Source organism: Mauremys reevesii, linkage group 13 (genome assembly GCF_016161935.1).
Source record: "Mauremys reevesii isolate NIE-2019 linkage group 13, ASM1616193v1, whole genome shotgun sequence".
Taxonomy (NCBI): domain Eukaryota; kingdom Metazoa; phylum Chordata; order Testudines; family Geoemydidae; genus Mauremys; species Mauremys reevesii.
The window spans coordinates 11,338,883-11,356,297 of NC_052635.1; the positions used below are offsets into that span (position 1 = coordinate 11,338,883).

At 41.9% G+C, this 17,415-nt stretch overlaps 2 protein-coding genes across 2 annotated transcripts; one reads left to right on the plus strand and one right to left on the minus strand.

Annotated features, from left to right (window-relative positions):
* The first annotated feature begins 4,455 nt into the window (after nt 1-4,455).
* Nucleotides 4,456-5,412, plus strand: LOC120379999 (olfactory receptor 14A16-like). Its single transcript, XM_039497507.1, has one exon. The coding sequence runs from the start codon at nt 4,456-4,458 to the stop codon at nt 5,410-5,412; it is 957 nt and encodes a 318-aa protein (XP_039353441.1).
* A 6,638-nt stretch (nt 5,413-12,050) lies between these two features.
* On the minus strand, nt 12,051-13,001 carry LOC120380000 (olfactory receptor 14A16-like). The gene has a single exon (XM_039497508.1). It carries the CDS (start codon nt 12,999-13,001, stop codon nt 12,051-12,053), a length of 951 nt encoding a protein of 316 aa, XP_039353442.1.
* Nucleotides 13,002-17,415: the final 4,414 nt, after the last annotated feature.

Below are 17,415 nucleotides of genomic sequence, written 5' to 3' on the forward strand. Positions count from 1 at the left end.
CTAGCCTGTTTACTACAATGATACCAACTGAACTCACTGTGGAGTTGCATAAGAAAACATCCTACCAAGGGGAAAGAGATAAGGCCTGTTCCAAAAAATCTTCAGGAGAGGATTGCAGAGAATCTCCATAAAAGTTTCATTAAGATCTCTCAGGAGGATACAAAGGACATTCCTATGTACATAAACAAACAAGCTCTGCATGGCTCCCATGCCTAACCCAAGAGGGGAATGAAAAGCATGTCAGCTCTATCTCTGTCTGTTGTAATGCTACTATGACACTGGAAGACTAGGTGCCAGATCATGCCACAGTCCCGGGGCCTCACTGAAAGCTGACAAATCCAGAGCTGGAAACCAGTCTGGCTTGCCTGTGGGTTAGTATAGTTAAAAGAGAGATTATTGTTATAGGAATGTGTTTAGTGTTTAAACTTTACAGAATGCTGGTAGGATGCTGCATATATTAATCCTGTATCCCGTGGTATAAAGTGATTGCATTATAATTGTGCAACAATTTATAATTTTGTAATTGTGTAACAACCCAAACAGAAAAAAAATAATTAGCTAAGGTAAAGTGTTCATTGTGCACATAAGATGGTCCACTGAAGGCAAATGAGTCATTGTGCAGCACCAAAGGACAGAGACTTTTTTGGTTACATTCCTCTCTCTCTCCAGGAAGGAGAGGCCTGTGCATGAACTCATCCCTTCAGCCTGGATTCTGGGGTGAAGGGGATAAAAATCCCTAACAAGAAGAAACTGGGATCTTTATGCTAAGTGGACTCTGAGCAGAAAAGATTCCTAAACATTAGCAAGAGATCCCCATAGTGCTTGGCACGGGTCAGCCATAAAGGATATATAGAGCTGCCTATTATAGAAGTTTATATGACCCTTTAAAACCTAAAACTAATTTATTTGTGTGTGTGTGTGTTTCTTGTTTTAACCTTGTAAATAACTCATTTATTTCCTTAGTTAATAAATTGTACAGGATTGGCTACAGGCACTGTCTTTGGTTTGAGATCTGAGTACAACTGACTGGGAGTAACCTGACTATTGTTGTGATTTTAGGTGTACAGTGACCTCATATCATATAGTCCATTTGCCTGTGTGGCAAGATAAACTGGAACGCCCAAGGGGACCGTATGTGACTCCTTGGTAAAGACTATTACAGAGCTTGAGGAGTTCACACAGCTGGTGTAAATTGACCGTAGCTCCATGGAAGTCAATGGGCCAGCTCCCCAGTTTTATGAGTTGTTATAGCTCCATTAGAGTCAATGTGGTCAGATACCCAGCTGGTGTAAATCAAGGTAACTCCATTGAAATCAAAGGTTCAGACCCCAAGCTTGTGTACATCAGCTGTAGCTCCTTTGAAATCAAAGGTCCAGCTGCCCAGTTCGCATAAAAAAGCCTAGCGACCCTGATAGTCAATGGAACTATAGCAATTTACATCAGCTCCGGACTTGGCCCTCAGTTTTAAGTGCTTGTCTCTGGCAGCTTCTTAGTGACCAACTTCAAACAGCCAGGGCAGCCTGAGCTGTGGGTTCCTCTAGTGGCTGCATCTCAAGAGCTGATGAAGCAATGCAGGAGAAAAACTTCCCTGTTCCCCAGAGGTAATCATGTGGAGTTAATTAAGGAACAGGCTGCTCCAGGCCAGCTGGGGCTCTGATGCCACTGGGCTTTGAGCTATTGTAGGTCACATATTTGTGCTTTAAATATATATTTTATTCTGAAAACGCCTTGGGAAACCCTCTGTGCATCAGCCCTGACTTCTTTTTAGCCAAGGGTCCTTGCAAGGATGCTGCTGTTGTGTGAGATCCATGGCAGGTGCTGTTCCCCCCTGTGGAGATATGGTCAGATAGGGCATGGTGACCAGTGGGTTTGCTCCTGAGGTGAGATCAGAGCTGAGATCCCTGCCCTGGAGAGCAGGTTTTGTTATTTAGCCTCCGAGCAAGGACATCCTGGTCTGTGACACTGTTGGAAGCCTGCACAAGCCAGGATCAGCTCTAGGGTTTGGAGGGGTGTCAGTCCCTCATCCCATTTAGTCCTTCGCCTCTCAACCAAGCCTGCCCGAGGAGGGGAGCAGGGAGCACCTATCTATGGAGTGGATCCCTGTCTGCTAGGAACTGCAGAGAGACCCAGCAACTCAGGAAATCCAGGAAAGGGACTGTGAAAGAGCTGGTGGATAATGCAGTGATGGGGGCATGATAGACTGATAGATAATGGCCAGTGATTGCTAGCACTGGAGGATCAAATTCATCACAAGCTGGGAAAAATTCCACAGAGATCAACACAGTAAGTTTGCGCTTTCAATTAAATGAGTTAGGATATTAGACAGCTCAAATTTAAATAGATACATATGGAGTATTTTTGGAACTCTTTAAGACTTTTGCTATCAATTTAATCAAATATCTAGAGCTTGTCAGAATTTTTTTATCACAAAAAATGCAGACTTTTAATAGAAGTCCCCAAAATCCCAAATTTTTGTGTTTTGGCTGCTGAGAAACAAACATTTTAAAGCAAAAATGGCTGTAAACTGAAAATTTTCAGAGTGAATCTATTCTCCAGAAAGGGGTTCTCAGTTTTCCTTCTTCACCCTGGCAAAGGCCTTTAATCATAGATCAGGGTTGGAAGAGACCTCAGGAAGTCATCTAGTCCAATCCCCTGCTTACAGCAGGACCAACACCAACTAAATCATCCCAGCAAAGTCTTTGTCAAGCTGGGTCTTGAAAACCTCTAATGATGGAGGTTCCACCACCTCCCTAGGGAACCCATTCCAGTGATTTATCACCCTCCTAGTGAAATAGTGTTTCCTGATATCCAAACTAGACCTCCACCACTGCAACTTGAGACCATTGCTTCTTGTTCTGCCATGTGCCACCATTGAAAACAGCTGAGCTCCAGTCTCTTTGGAACCCTCCTTCAGGTAGTTGAAGGCTGCTATCAAATCCCCCCTCAATCTTCTTTTCTGCAGACTAAACAAGCCCAGTTCTCTCAGCCTTTCCTCGTAAGTCATGTGCCCCAGCCACCTGCTCATTTTTGTTACCCTCCACTGGATTCTTTCCAATTTGTCCACATCTTTTCTGTAGTGGGGGGCCCAAAACCGGATGCAATTCTTCAGATGTGGCCTCACTAGTGCCAAATAGAGGGGAATAATCACTTTCCTTGATCTGCTGGCAATGCTCCTACTAATGCAGCCCAATATGCCGTTAGCCTTCTTGGCAACAAGGGCACACTGCTGACTCATATCCAGTTTCTCATCCGCTGTAATCTCCAGGTCCTTTTCTGCAGAACCACTGCTTAGTATAGGCACATCTGTACTGCAACTGCGAGCATACTTCCCAGTTTAGGTAGACAGATAAGCACTAGCTGTGCTCAAGCTAGGATGCTACAAATGGAATAATCAGGGGTAGAAATGGTAGGGGCTTGGATTAGCCACCAGAGCACAAACCCGTTGTAGGGTGTGAAGGCACATATTCTAGGTCAAAGACATCAGAACACCTCCTGGTCTAGCACTGTATTGATTGTACAACATTGCTGCCAGCTAAGCACAAATATAGTAAAGGAATACACAGAACATGCACATAATAAAACACAGACCATCCATCCCTTAAGACAAAGGCAAGCTCCTGCTAGGGAGCGGGGTCTGGGACTTGCTCCACTCTGGCACTATGGCTGGGGAACTGACTCTGGGGCTGCACCATGCAGCGCAGCCCCACTCTGGTACTCCAGACGGGGGCCGCTCCAGCACTCCAGGCAGGGCACTGGGTCAGGGGTCACACCACATGGCTTGGCCCTGCTCTGGTACTCCGGCTGGGGTGCTGGGTGAGGGGCCACACCACGCGGTGCCTGGAAGCCATGGCACACTCCTACACACTCCAATGCCCACCCCCAGTGCTCCAATGGGAGCTGCAGGGGCGGTGCCTGGGATGGGGCAGTGTTCAGAGATGCCTGGCCGTGCCTCTGCATAGGAACTGAGGAAGGGACATGCCACTGTTTCCGGGAGCCACTTGAGGTAAGTGCTGCTTAGAGTCTGCACTCCTGAGCCTCTCCCCATGCCCCAACTCTGTGCCCCAGCCCTAATCCCCCTCCCACTCTCCAAATCCCTCAGTTCCAGCCTGCAGCAGCCTCCTCCACCCCAAACCTCACATCCCCAGCCCTACCCCAGAGCCTGCACCCTCAACAGGAACCTCTAATGGTGTAACCTGAAGCAACCCCATTGACTTTAAGGGAGCTATGCCACTTTACACTCATGTGACAACCCCCTGATTAGTGCTCTGAATCTCTGTGGTGAGGGGCACTCACCATCCACAGTGAATGGAAGTGACAAATTCTGTGCTCCTTTGACAGTCACATTATGAGATATTATAAAAAGGGAAGTCAGGGTCAATCTTCTGACACTCTAATCCTGCCCTAATGCCCTTCTCCTTCCCTCCACAGCCATCACCCAATGTACTGAGAAAGAAAATGTCTAACCGAACCACTGTAACTGAGTTCCTTCTTCTGGGATTCTCTGACATCTGGGAGTTGCAGATTTTGCACTTTGTTCTATTTCTAGTGGTTTACCTGGCAGCCCTGGTTGGTAATCTTCTCATCATCATGGTTGTAGCCCTTGACCACCACCTTCATACTCCCATGTACTTCTTCCTGATGAATTTGTCCATCCTAGACCTCGGCTCCATCTCTGTCACTGTCCCCAAATCCATGGCTAATTCCCTAAGCAACACCAGATTGATTTCCTATTCTGGATGCATTGTCCAAGTCTTTCTCTTCATGTTCCTTCTTTCATCAGATCTTGCCTTACTGACCATCATGGCGTACGACCGATACATTGCCATCTGCCAACCCCTGCACTATGAGAGAGTGATGAACAGGAGAGCTTGTGTCCAAATGGCTGCAAGTGCCTGGATGAGTGGTCTTCTCTACTCCACACTACACACTGGGAACACATTCGCATTAAATTTTTGTGGAGACAACGTGGTGGACCAGTTCTTTTGTGAAATCCCTCAGTTACTCAAGCTCATCTGCTCTGACTCATACCTCAATGAATTTGGGGTTATTGCATTTGGTGCACGTGTAGCCCTAGGTTGCTTTGTTTTCGTAATTGCGTCGTATGTTCAGATCTTCAAAACAGTGCTGAGAATCCCCTCTGAGCAGGGCCGGCATAAAGCTTTCTCCACCTGCCTTCCCCACCTCATTGTCATTTCCATGTTTCTTTCCTTTTCCTCCTTTGCCTATCTGAAGCCCACCTCCAGCTCAAAAACAGGGTTGGATATCTTGGTGGCTGTTCTCTATTCCATGGTGCCTCCAGTGATGAATCCGATTATCTATAGCATGAGGAATAAGAAGATCAAAGATGCAATTAGGAAGCTGACTGGGTGGAGGTTATTCACCAATAATAAGAGTACTATCTGTCTCCCTTGACTGTGGTTTTATCCTACATTTCTTTATAAATATAATCAACTGTTGACAACACTGTTGCCATCGCGTGCAGTCTGTTTATGCAGTAGTAAAAATCCACACTTACTCGACTGAAGTCAATTGAATTCCACAAGAATGAAAAAATATCAGAATCTATCTATCTTAGGGATTTGTACTGCCACAGTCACCACACTATCCAAGCACTTTGAATATAAAATATGAAGCCATAGTTAAGCCCCTGATGGACTTCATGGAGGCTGTCTCTCTTCTTTTTAGGGGTAAAATTTTTGATTGAAATCTGAAAGGTTTTGTTTGCTGGATTGTCTCTGTTTCATGTTTTTTTGTACTGGTTGGTTAGTTGATTTATTTCTTTGTTTCATGTGTTTACCCCAGCAGAAATAAAATCACAATCTATCTTTCTAATGTAAGGATCTACATGGCCATCATCACCACACTATCTAAGCATATTACCCACAAAATCAGTAGCCAGAAGTAAGTCCACATTGGAATTCATGGACTTTCTCTCTTCTCCTATTTTGGGATAAAACATCTACTTGGGGTCTGAAAGGCTTTATTTGTTTGTTTGATTTTCTTTCTCTTTGCTGTTGTTTTTTTCATTAACTAGTTGATTTGTTGTAGATTTGGGGGCGGGGAGGAATTTGAGAGGGTCAGGTGTGTTTGATTAGATGGTGGTATCTTATTGTCATCTATTGGAGGTGTCAATGTGATCACCTCTTTAATTAGGTTCTCTGTCAAAGGTGAAGCTTTACTTCTAACAATTATGGAAGGTGGAAAAGAGATTCTCTAGGAGTGTGGATGGCTGAGATTCTGTAGAAATTATTATTTTAAAGGTTTTCAAGATTTTACTGTGTTAGTGATATTTTCAGGCACCTAGATCCTTGGATAAACATCTTTTTACTATTTTTATATAAATGAATATCATTCTTGATATGAGGGAAACATTTGTTTGAGCAGAAAAGTTTTGCCATGTTTCCTAAAGACAATCTGAACCTGAATAATGAGAACAATATTTTATCCCATTGAACTTTTTGGTGAGACAAATGTGGGGTTTTTATGTAATCTTTTCTCTGATGTTCTGCTTTGTTCTTACTGTGGTAAATAAATCAGATTTTATTTGGAGCAGGGTGTCTGGTCACTCTACGTACTGCAGGTCAGAGCTCCTGACAGAAGAGCTGCATGGACCAAGGCAGTCTGATCTGCTGGGAAATCACAATTAGTGCACAGGGGGATGTTGCCTGGGACAAATTTAAGAGGGGACGAATCATGTGACTCAGGCCTAGGAGATGGGCAGGCACAAGGCCAAGACCTTATGGGTGAAGTCAAAGAGACCAGAGAAGGGTCAGAGGTTCAGCTAGCACTGTAACCACGACCACTGGGATTTAGCCATTCCCTTCAAAGACAGATGGATTTGGCTAATAGCCTTTCATCCACACAAGGATCCAAATATGTCTAAAGGTGCCTTGAATTACAGGATTTGGCTACTGTTTATTTATTTATTTATCGCTATGGTCAGTCTCTCTTGTTGAAGCTGTTCTACTGTTGATAAATATTTAAAAACAATCATTGGAGTAGACAGAGAGTGACAGATCGAAGGACTCTGTTGTCTGGTTTTTAGAGCCCTCTTCTAGAGAGTGGGAAACCCATGGCCATACTCCAATGTCTCTTTAATTGTTTGCCCACAATGGAACAGCTTCAACAGAAGAGACTGAGGGACCAACATCAGAGTACCCAGCAGCCAGTGGTTTGGACACTCTGCTTAGAGGTGGAAGTTCCCTGTTCAGTTTGGCATTATTATTTGAATATACAGTTGTTTACACTACATATTCAATAGTCCAGTGGTCCCCAAAGTTTTCAGGGGCGCACCCGCCTCTTACCCCTCTCTCCAGAAGCTGGGGCCAGGAGCAGGGCTGCCTCTCCTGGGGGAGGGGTTGATGAGGAAATGGGCCAGGGGATTAAGGCTGGGGTCACAGAGTGGGGCAAGTCTGGGGCCAGGAGCAGGACCTGGAACAGAGCTGTGGCCAGGGGCTGAGGCTGGGAGCCAGATCAGGGCCAGGGCCAAATGCAGAGCTGTGGCTAGGCCATGGTCGGGGGCTGAGGCTGGGGGTGGGATGGACATGGGTCCAGGAGAAGGGGCCACAGCTGGGGTGGGGCCAAAGCAGAACTGGGAGTGGAGTGGGTCTGGCTAGTGCTCCATTCCTGCCCCCCTGTAGGTTGACATGTGCCCCGCTATGACCCAACAAAGGTTCCTCGCCCCATAATTTGGGGACCTCTGCAATAGACAGTGCTAGAGACAGGAGCATGGTTAGATAAATAGATAATCCATGAAAATTATTGTTCTTCTTTTTTCTTTTATGACTGTCATTGTCTAGATCATTATTTTCTTAAAATATTCATTCAGCATTAGTCACCAAATAATGTATTTGAATATTGCTTGCTCGATAGCTCATTTACAAGCAGATCCTGATTTTAAATGTGTGACATTTGAGCTGTTTTGACTGGTTACATTTTAACATGCTCAATTTCTCTTTCCTGGGTGGATACACGGAAGAATTATAATCAGACCTTTTAAAACTGAATGGGAGATTGTCAGTTGGTCTAAATGGTCATAGATTCCTATCCAAAAACTCCATGATTATGACTCTAAAACTTATCTCCTTTCAATGTTTTGAACTAAGGCACAGATCCAGAAAAACACTTAAGCAAATGCAACAAAGAATCCTGTGGCACCTTATAGACTAACAGACGTTCTGCAGCATGAGCTTTCGTGGGTGAATACCCACTTCTTCAGATGCAAGTCTGAAGAAGTGGGTATTCACCCACGAAAGCTCATGCTGCAGAACGTCTGTTAGTCTATAAGGTGCCACAGGATTCTTTGTTGCTTTTACAGATCCAGACTAACACGGCTACCCCTCTGATACTTAAGCAAGTGCTTAACTTTAAACATATGAGTAGGCCCATTGAAGGCGTAAAGTTGAATACATGGTTAAGTGTTTTCTAGGGCATGAATGAGCTTTTCAGCAGGGCCTATGGTAATTAAACATGATTTTCAGTGTGAGGTCAGCAACCAACTCCTTTGGGCCACTTTGAAAATCCCATCTCAATTGCTTCAACTTCACTGTTTCCTTGCACATTCATGTCTGCACTGGCGGAATATCCGTGCACTGTAACCACAAAGTGGTCCTGAACTCATCTCAATTATATTTATTTAAAAAGTAAAATTGTCATTCAACCAAATGTCTCTTTTACTGTTGCATTTGGTACCTCAAATGACAGTGGGTAGGATCTCACTCAAGCTTCTGGGAGACATAAATACAGATGTGCCTCACAAGAGTTGAGTGTTGTAAAGTTATGCTGTATATTTCAGTAAATACCAATGTCCATACTGCTTCCTACACAGCAGTAACACCTCCAGATGTTAGGCCTCATTGAAACCATCATGGTACAGAATCTCTCCTCTCAACTAGTAATTCAGACCCCCACCCCCGAGTGTAACTGGAATAATCTGATGAGGCACCTGAGCAAACAAGTGGTGTTTCATTGATAGTGGAATTGTCTTCCATGCTACAGTCTGAGTCTATTGAAATTCAGAATGTGTCCCATAGCCTACCAATTCTCCCAAACCATCCTCAGAGGGGTGGATTGAGAGTATGAAATGACTGAGTTGATAGGAAAAATTATAGAGAGATTTTGTTGATGGAGGAGGGAGAATGTTATGGTCAATGGATGGACAATATTCTTATTAAGAGTTAAAAGGGGAGAAGTCTATTGTTGGTTGGGAGCAAAACTGTATAGATCGTGAATAGAGAAAAGTCTACAGTTTCAGTTGGAGAATTTTGTTGTTGGTTGTGGTTGGTTCCTAGGCTATGACTGCCTCTGATTGCTGCCACTATTCCCTTTTGCTTTCTGAGAGCACAGCTCTCTGTCTCTTACGTTCTCTGTGACCAGCCTGGGTCTCATCCTGGGACTTGTTTGACAACTCAGCTAAAACTGTTACTTGACATCCACATTCCCACACTAATCCAGGTTTCCCATTGCTTACAGAGCTGCAAGGATGCTCCAGGTCTGATAAAGGCTCCAAACTTCAAAAGTCATTGCCATGCTTCTGTACAATATCAATCAAGCATGTTTTCCAACACTATCTCTAACTTTCCAAATGTTCCTTTTCTTTCTGACATATTTTCTGACTGGACCAGGCTTATTAGCTTGAGCCCTGAATCAGTAGTGGACCATATCCACAAATCAGTTTGGGACTACAACACATAAAATTACAAGTTTGCAACCCTGCTCCATGTCCTCCTCCTCTATGCCAAAAAAACAAACACATTTTATCAATCATCTCCTTTCTTTCCTCCACTCCTGGCAACCAGATCACCAAATTTGTTACTCAGGGTTTTTAGAACTGAAAGCAGTGGTATCTTAATTGTTTCACTCCAGGCAGTCAGGAATAAATCAATGGGAACATGGCAATTCCATCTGATAAATGATTGATAGAAGCAAGTGTCATCACAAGCTGGGAGGAGCAAGCCACCAACCGACCCCAATGGTGCCATATCCTCCATCAGGCGGTGGCCCGCTTCAAGGGGAAGCACCTCGCCCTCAGAGCTGAAAAGAGAGAGAGAAAGAAGGAAAAAGAAAGAACTTTTTCCCAGCAGGCAGCTGGCCTACCATGAATTGTCTGTACCTACTGTTGGCAGATTTGTGGTTCAAATCTGTGGTGGAGATCACCAATCATCAGAAGCAAGTGTGCTCTTATCTAAAACTACAATTTATTATATTTTTAAGTACACACACATACGCGATTATGATTTTTTTTAAAGTGCTTGACAGCCTTATCGTTTATCTCTTTTCATTGACATCTTTGAAATGTTGGTTAAAAATAATAATTTTTAAAACACAAAAATGCTTTAAAAATGAAAAGTAATCATTGAAAAATGAAAACATCAATCAAAAAATTAAACCATTAACTAAAATATTAAAATTAGTACTGAAAAATCATTTTGTCCCTGTTCCTATTGTGTTTCTTCTGTAGGAAATCATTCTTCCCACAGATCCAACCTTGAGTTTATGAAAAGTTGGCACATCAGTATAAGCTATGGCATCCTTCCACCTCCCTTCCCAGGGACCAATGCCTGCCTTAAGACATAAAGGAGACAATCTGTGTTGTCATATACTCTCACTGTTTCTTTGCTTTAACCCCTAGGAATGTACCTGTTGGACAATCAAAGGAGTTGCTCCGTTCCTATGGACCCCAAATCAGAGTTAAACATATATGTTTTATACTAATAACATTTTTGATAACATTTTTATCAAAGTATTAATTAAATGTTAACTTGCTAACTTAAAACTATGGGTGGAGACATTATGTAACCTGTTAACCATTGGCTAATGTGCTATTTTGTCTTGCTGCAAAACCTATCCCAGGGTGTGGAACTGCCTACCCCATCACTTTCCTCCGCCCATGGAAAATCTATGTATTCTATTGTAATCAATTAACTGACAGTGTCTCTGAGCCTAATAAGCAAGGTGACACTCCACCAGCACTGTGTGTAATAAACTCCTATGCTTGACCTCTACACGGTGTGGATTTGTCCTTCATTTATTATTTTCAGTTTTCGTGTGTGTTTTTGTTTGTTTGTTTTTCATAAATAACAGAAAATTTGGATTCAAATTGAAATCTTCTGCAAAAATATTCATTTTCGTCAACAGACCATTTTTGACCTATAAATTCCAACCAGCTCTACTACTTGGGAAGTTTTGAAAATCTCAGTAAATGTTTGGGGTGTAGAAGGTCCATCACTCTCTTTTCCTCTGCCCTCATTCCACTATCTGGAACTCCCAGCCTTGACACCTAACAAGGAACATAAGGAAACCAGATGGAGTAGGGCAAAATTGGGTCAGAAAGAAAGGGGAGTAGGGCTGGGAAAACAGAACACTGTTTCCACAAAGATGCTGGTTTCTTTCTGAGACACACACATTAATAGCTGGGGTATCTTGAGCATGTCTACATTGCAGATGGGAGTAACCTTCCCAGCTTCTGTAGACAGACTCACACTAGCTTCACTTGAGCTAGCGCACTAAAACTAGGAGTGTGTGCATTGCAGAGACTCAGGCTGGCAACCCGAGCATTACAATGCTTGAGAGCCTTAGCTGCTGCTTGAGCTGCACTGTCTCCACTGCTGCTTTAGCAGGCTAGCTTGAGCACAGCTAGCTCAAGTCTGTCTAGGTGGGCTGGAAGGCTCACTCCTAGCTGCAGTGTGGACATACCCTCAAGGGCAAAGGTCCCAAGAGAAAGCTCACAAAGGTTCACCAGCCTTTTAAAATGTGCTTATTTTTTGCCAGCAAGAGATTGGTCCCAAACACCAACCCCTCCCACCACAGCCATGCACCACCCAAGCTTAGCAGAAGTTGGAATCCAAGTCTACAGCTGAAGTAGTTAGGATCAATGTTGGAATTTCAATAGTTGGCCAATTCCCTTTGACGACTTTGAAAATCCCTTTCTAAGTCTACCACAGGGCAGATTGTCCATCTACTCACACATGTGTTAATCAGGAGAAACTCCACCAAAGTCAATGGTGTCACTCACATGAATAAGGGTTTCCCAAGATTCCAGTCAAGTCAAACTAAAAATGGACATTCCACTCTTTGGAAAAACATTTCCTGGCTATCACCCTACCCAGAGCCTCTCTTATCTCCTTATTCCTCAAGCTATAAATGATTGGATTTGATAACGGTGGCAGCACAGCATAGAGCACAGATGCCAACAGGTCCCAAAAGGAAGAAGACATTGAGGTTTGCCTCATATACACAAAGCTGCCAGTGCCAAAGAATAAGCCAATGACCACAAGGTGTGGCAGGCAGGTGGAGAAGGCTTTACGCCTTCCCTGCATGGATGGGATCCTCAGCACGGTGGAAAATATCTGAATGTAGGACACGATGATAAACACAAAACAGCCCAGTGCTAAGCACACCCCAAAGAGGACCACCACAACCTTGTTGAGGTATGTGTCAGAGCAGGATAGCTTGAGCAACTGAGGGATATCACAGAAGAACTGGTCAACAACATTGGAATGGCAGAAGGGCAACCTAAAGGTGTTGCCTGTGTGAAGCATTGAATACAGGAATCCACTGACCCAGGAACCAGCTGCCATCTGGGCACAGGTGCCCCTGCTCATGATCATCCTGTAATGCAGAGGAAAACAGATGGCAGCATAGCGATCATATGCCATCACGGAGAGAAAGGCACATTCTGTGGCTGCAAGTGAAATAACCAGAAAGACTTGGGTGACGCATCCAAAGAAGGAAATGGACCTGGTGTTGGTTAGGGAGTTGGCAAACATCTTGGGGATGGTGACGGAGATGTAGCAGAGGTCTAGGAAGGATAGGTTGAATAGGAAGAAATACATGGGGGTGCGAAGGTGGCAATCGAGGGCTACAACTGCAATGATAAGAAGGTTCCCTATCACAGCTGCTAGATAAATGAGTAGGAACACGACGGAGTATAAAATCTGTTGCTCTCGGATGTCAGAGAATCCCAGAAGAAGGAACTCGCTCACAGTAGTTCTATTGACCATCTCCTTCCACATACTTGGTGCTGCCTGCAAAGGAAAAGGACTTGGAGTAATCAAAAAGAAAGGAAGCATATAAAATATTAAGGCACAAAACTCCCATTTCAGTTAAAATTGAGTTAAGATTTTGCACCTTTTTTGTGTTGATGGAGGTTTTACTACTCATACAAATATCTTGATGGAGACTTTGAAAGCCATCTAGGGAATGTGAGTGCTGGAAAGTGGTGAATGTGAGGAGGATCTAAGGGTTAACATGAGCTCCTAATGTGATGCTATGGCACAATCATGTGGGGAACATCAACCTGAATAAAATGTGATGGAGGTCTCATGCAGAGAGTACTAAAATATCTTTGGAATTCCTAAATAAAATAGGGGACAATTTCCTAACTCAAAATTGTTGCATCTAAAATGGGGGTAATTCTAGATTAGACCTTGTCCTACCAGATAAAGAGAAACTGATCACAGAACTAAGGATTAGTGTTAGCCTAGGTAATGTGATCATGACTTGATCACATTTAAAATGTGTAAGTACAATGAAGTCCAGACCATTAATATATATATACTCTGTGCTTAATAGGGCCAGTTTCGCAAAGCTGAAAACAATTGTGAGCCAAATCAGCCGGGAGGAAGACTTTAATCACAAAAATGTGAATTATAATTGGGAATCATTTTACAAATGCCCTATTAGATGCCCAAAAAGCCACAATCAAGGAGGAAGGTTGTGCAGAATATATATAAAATCTGGATTAGAGGGGAAGTTGTAAAAATAAATAAGTAAATAGAAAACAAATGGAGGAAAGGGGAAGTTGACAGTAATGAATCTAAATCAGAAGTCAAGAATTGCCGCAAATTGATAAGGGAAGCAAAGGGACACAAGGAGAAATCTATAGCCCACAGTTAAGGACAAAAAGAAGAAAAGATTTTTTAAATAAATTAGGAACAAAAAGAATCTTGATAATGGCATAGGTCCAATTACTATATAGCAATGGTAGAATTATCAATATAGTATATATTTCTATTCTGTATCTGGGAGAAATATGGTATAGTGTCGCATTGTGATGATAATACTCTTTCCACACCACAAATATAATGGATTATGTTAAACAGAATCAACTAATGTTAGACATTTTAAAATCAGCAGATGCAAATAATTTGCATACAAGTGTTTTTAAAGAGCTGGATAAGGAGCTTGCTTGGCAATTAATGTTGATTTTCAATAAGTCTTGGAGAACTGGGAAAGTATCAAAAGACTAGAAGAAAGCTAACCAATGTGCAATTTTTTCAAACAATGGCAAATGGAATTACTTGGGTATTTATAGGCTTCTCAGCCTGACATCAATTCTAAGTAAGATAATGCAGCAGCTGATAAGGGGCTTGATTAATAAAGAACTAAAGGAGAGTAATGTAATTAACTAAAATCAGCATGGATTTATAGAAATTAGATTCTGTCAAACTAATTTGATTGTTTTGATGATATTACAAATTTCATTGATAAAGGTAAAAGTGCATGTAATATACATAGATGTATGCAAGGCATTTGACTTCGTACCACATGATATTTTGATTAAAAAAGTGGAAGCATATAAAACTGAGAAGGCACACATTAAATGAATTAAAAACTGGCTAAGAGATAGGTCTCAAAATCTAACTGCAAATGGAGAATCATCATTGAGCTGGTGTTTTTCCAGTGGAGTCTGACAGAGATCAGTTCTTGTCCCTACACTATTTAACATTTTATCAATGACTTGGAAGAAAACAAAAAAAGTCACGGATAAAGTTTGCAGATGACACAAAAATTGGAAGAGTGATAAATAAAGAAGAGGATTGCTTGAATTGCTTGGATTGCTATCTGGATTGCTTGGATTTGGATTGCTACCTGGATTGCTTGGTAAACTTGATTGCTTGGTGAACTGCTCAAGAAAACAGTATGTGTATTAATATGGCTAAATGTAAATGTGCACATCTAGGAACAATAAAAGTAGGCCATACTTACCTGAGAGGCAGCTCTGTCCTGGGAAGCAATAACTATGAAAAAGATTTGTGGTAGATAATCAACTGAACACAAGCTTCCAGTCTTTCACAGTGGCCTACAGAGCTAGTTTTATCTTGAGATGCATAAACAGGGAAATCTCAAGTAGGACTAGAGAGGTTATTTTACCTCTCTTCTTGGATCTGGTGAGATCAATGCTGAAACACTATGTCCTGTTCTGGTGCCCACAATTCAAGAAGGGGGTTGATAAATGAGAATGGGTTGAGAGAAGAGCCATGAAAATGACTAAAAGATAGGAACACATAAATAATGATAGACTTCAGAAGCAAAATTTATTTATCTTACAAAAAAGACAGTTAAGGGGAGGGGTTGATTACAGTCTATAAGTACTACATGCTCCCTATTTTTGAAAATATCTGAAATTCTGAAATCATTGTAATTCCATTGGTTTTCAGTACAAACTGGGTTATTTTGGTGGTTGTTCAGTTGGTTTAGTCTTTAAACTTTTCCAATGATTTCTTTAAAAAAAAAACATTAATTTCTCTTCAGTTTTGTTCTCAAACTAATTAATTTTTGGACAATGCAATTTTCCAGTTTTTTGAAAATAACTATATTTCCTGTTTGATATTGTATGTTTTTGAAACATAGTTTCTGTATGTCAGCAAGCAAAAATCATCCCGAAATGCCAAAAACCAAATAAACAAAACATCAGTGAGGATAGCAACCAAAACACAGAAAAAAATGAAGGTCCAAGTACCTCATGCCAATAAAGACAAACACAAGGTTTGACATCTAATTCCCAGGAAAGAGAGGAGAACTTACAAAATGGGATACACACATTTACAAAACAAAAACAGGAAAAGTTCAGCTAAGCAATACACTCAAAAAAGACATGACCAGTGAACACTAAGGAAAAAAAAAGAGAAAGAATAAAGATGCAGAAATTTTGCAGCATACAGTAACTTAGAATTCAGGAGGCAAATGGACAAAAACCATTAAGAATTACTATTTCTTCTTCTGTAAATCTATCTATATTAGATTCTTATATAGTCCCCATCACCACAGCATCTGAGATCTCAAAGTGCTTTACAAGGAAGGAAGACTGAGGTGAATTAAGAAAAGTAACATGACCAGGACAATTCCATACAATGGGTCAGTACCACAGTCAAGAAAAGAACCCAGGAGACCTGACTTCCAGCCCCCGTCTCTACCACACTAGATCCCTCTCCACTCCTAGAACCAGGGATAAATCCCACAAGATCTGATTCCATGGATCTATGTTCCCTAGACCCTCTCCTGTCATTCTAAAAAGATGGAAGGGACGGATACACATTCAGACAAGATACTAGAGCCTCTGTTCTGAAAACATGCATAGCAAGAAGTTCTGCTTAAGCAGCATGCTTACAGTTATGTAGAAGGGTTTTCAGGATTAGGGCCTTAACTACCTAGGTCTAATTCTGTTTTGTTATGCTGGTGAAAATCTGGAGTAAAGTCCTTTGGCTTAAATTTCCACCCTTGGAGCTGAAAACAGGATCTGGCGCCAATCGCCCAACAGACTTTTTTCTGCTAATACTATTTGTCAGGTGATAATTCCAGGGGCAGATACACATAGATGCCAAATAGTGGGTGGCCAGTTCACAAATGGATTAGGGTCCCTTGGAAAGTTGGCACAAGAGGTGGAAATTACCTCTGCTTCACACGTTCAAAGCGGGATAATTCAAAGAGGGGTTGGCTGATTACATGGATAACTAACATATCCAGAGTTATAATAGTTAATGCTACAAATATGATTTTGGAAAAAATGTAACATCTCATACCTGAAGGCTTGAACCAGCTTCTGTCAGAGATCAAGATGAGATCTTCATGGAGAGCAGATTATACCATATATTTGTTCCATAAGGTTCTTGCACCATCCTTTCCATCATCTGGTACTCGTCACTGTCAGAGACTGGATACTGGGTTAGATGGACGAGAGGTCTGAGACAGTGTGGCAACTCCTAGCTACCTCCTATGTTCTCTGGTTTACAGAATATTCTTCACACTTTTGTCCAGCTGTATTGTTAAATGAAAGCAGATTAAATATCTGGATAACATCCTCAACTGAAATAAACTGAATCCCATAGAGCTCAGCCAGGGATCTAGCTTATTGACTCCAGTGGATCTATGGACAATTTATACCAGCTGGGGATCTGTCCCTTTGTGTTATTCTGAAAGAAAAGAAAACCCTGCTACCTCCTCTACACTAGTGCAATTGCATTTATTTCAATAGATTTACTCCTGATTCATACCTATGTAAATGAGAGGAAAATGAGACTTTTGGTTTCCATTTAGTTTATGTTCAAGACCTTTAATATATGCTCAAATTCTGGATATGAAGGGACAACTTCCAGATTCAGTTATATCAGTATTAATTCAGACTATAAAACACCA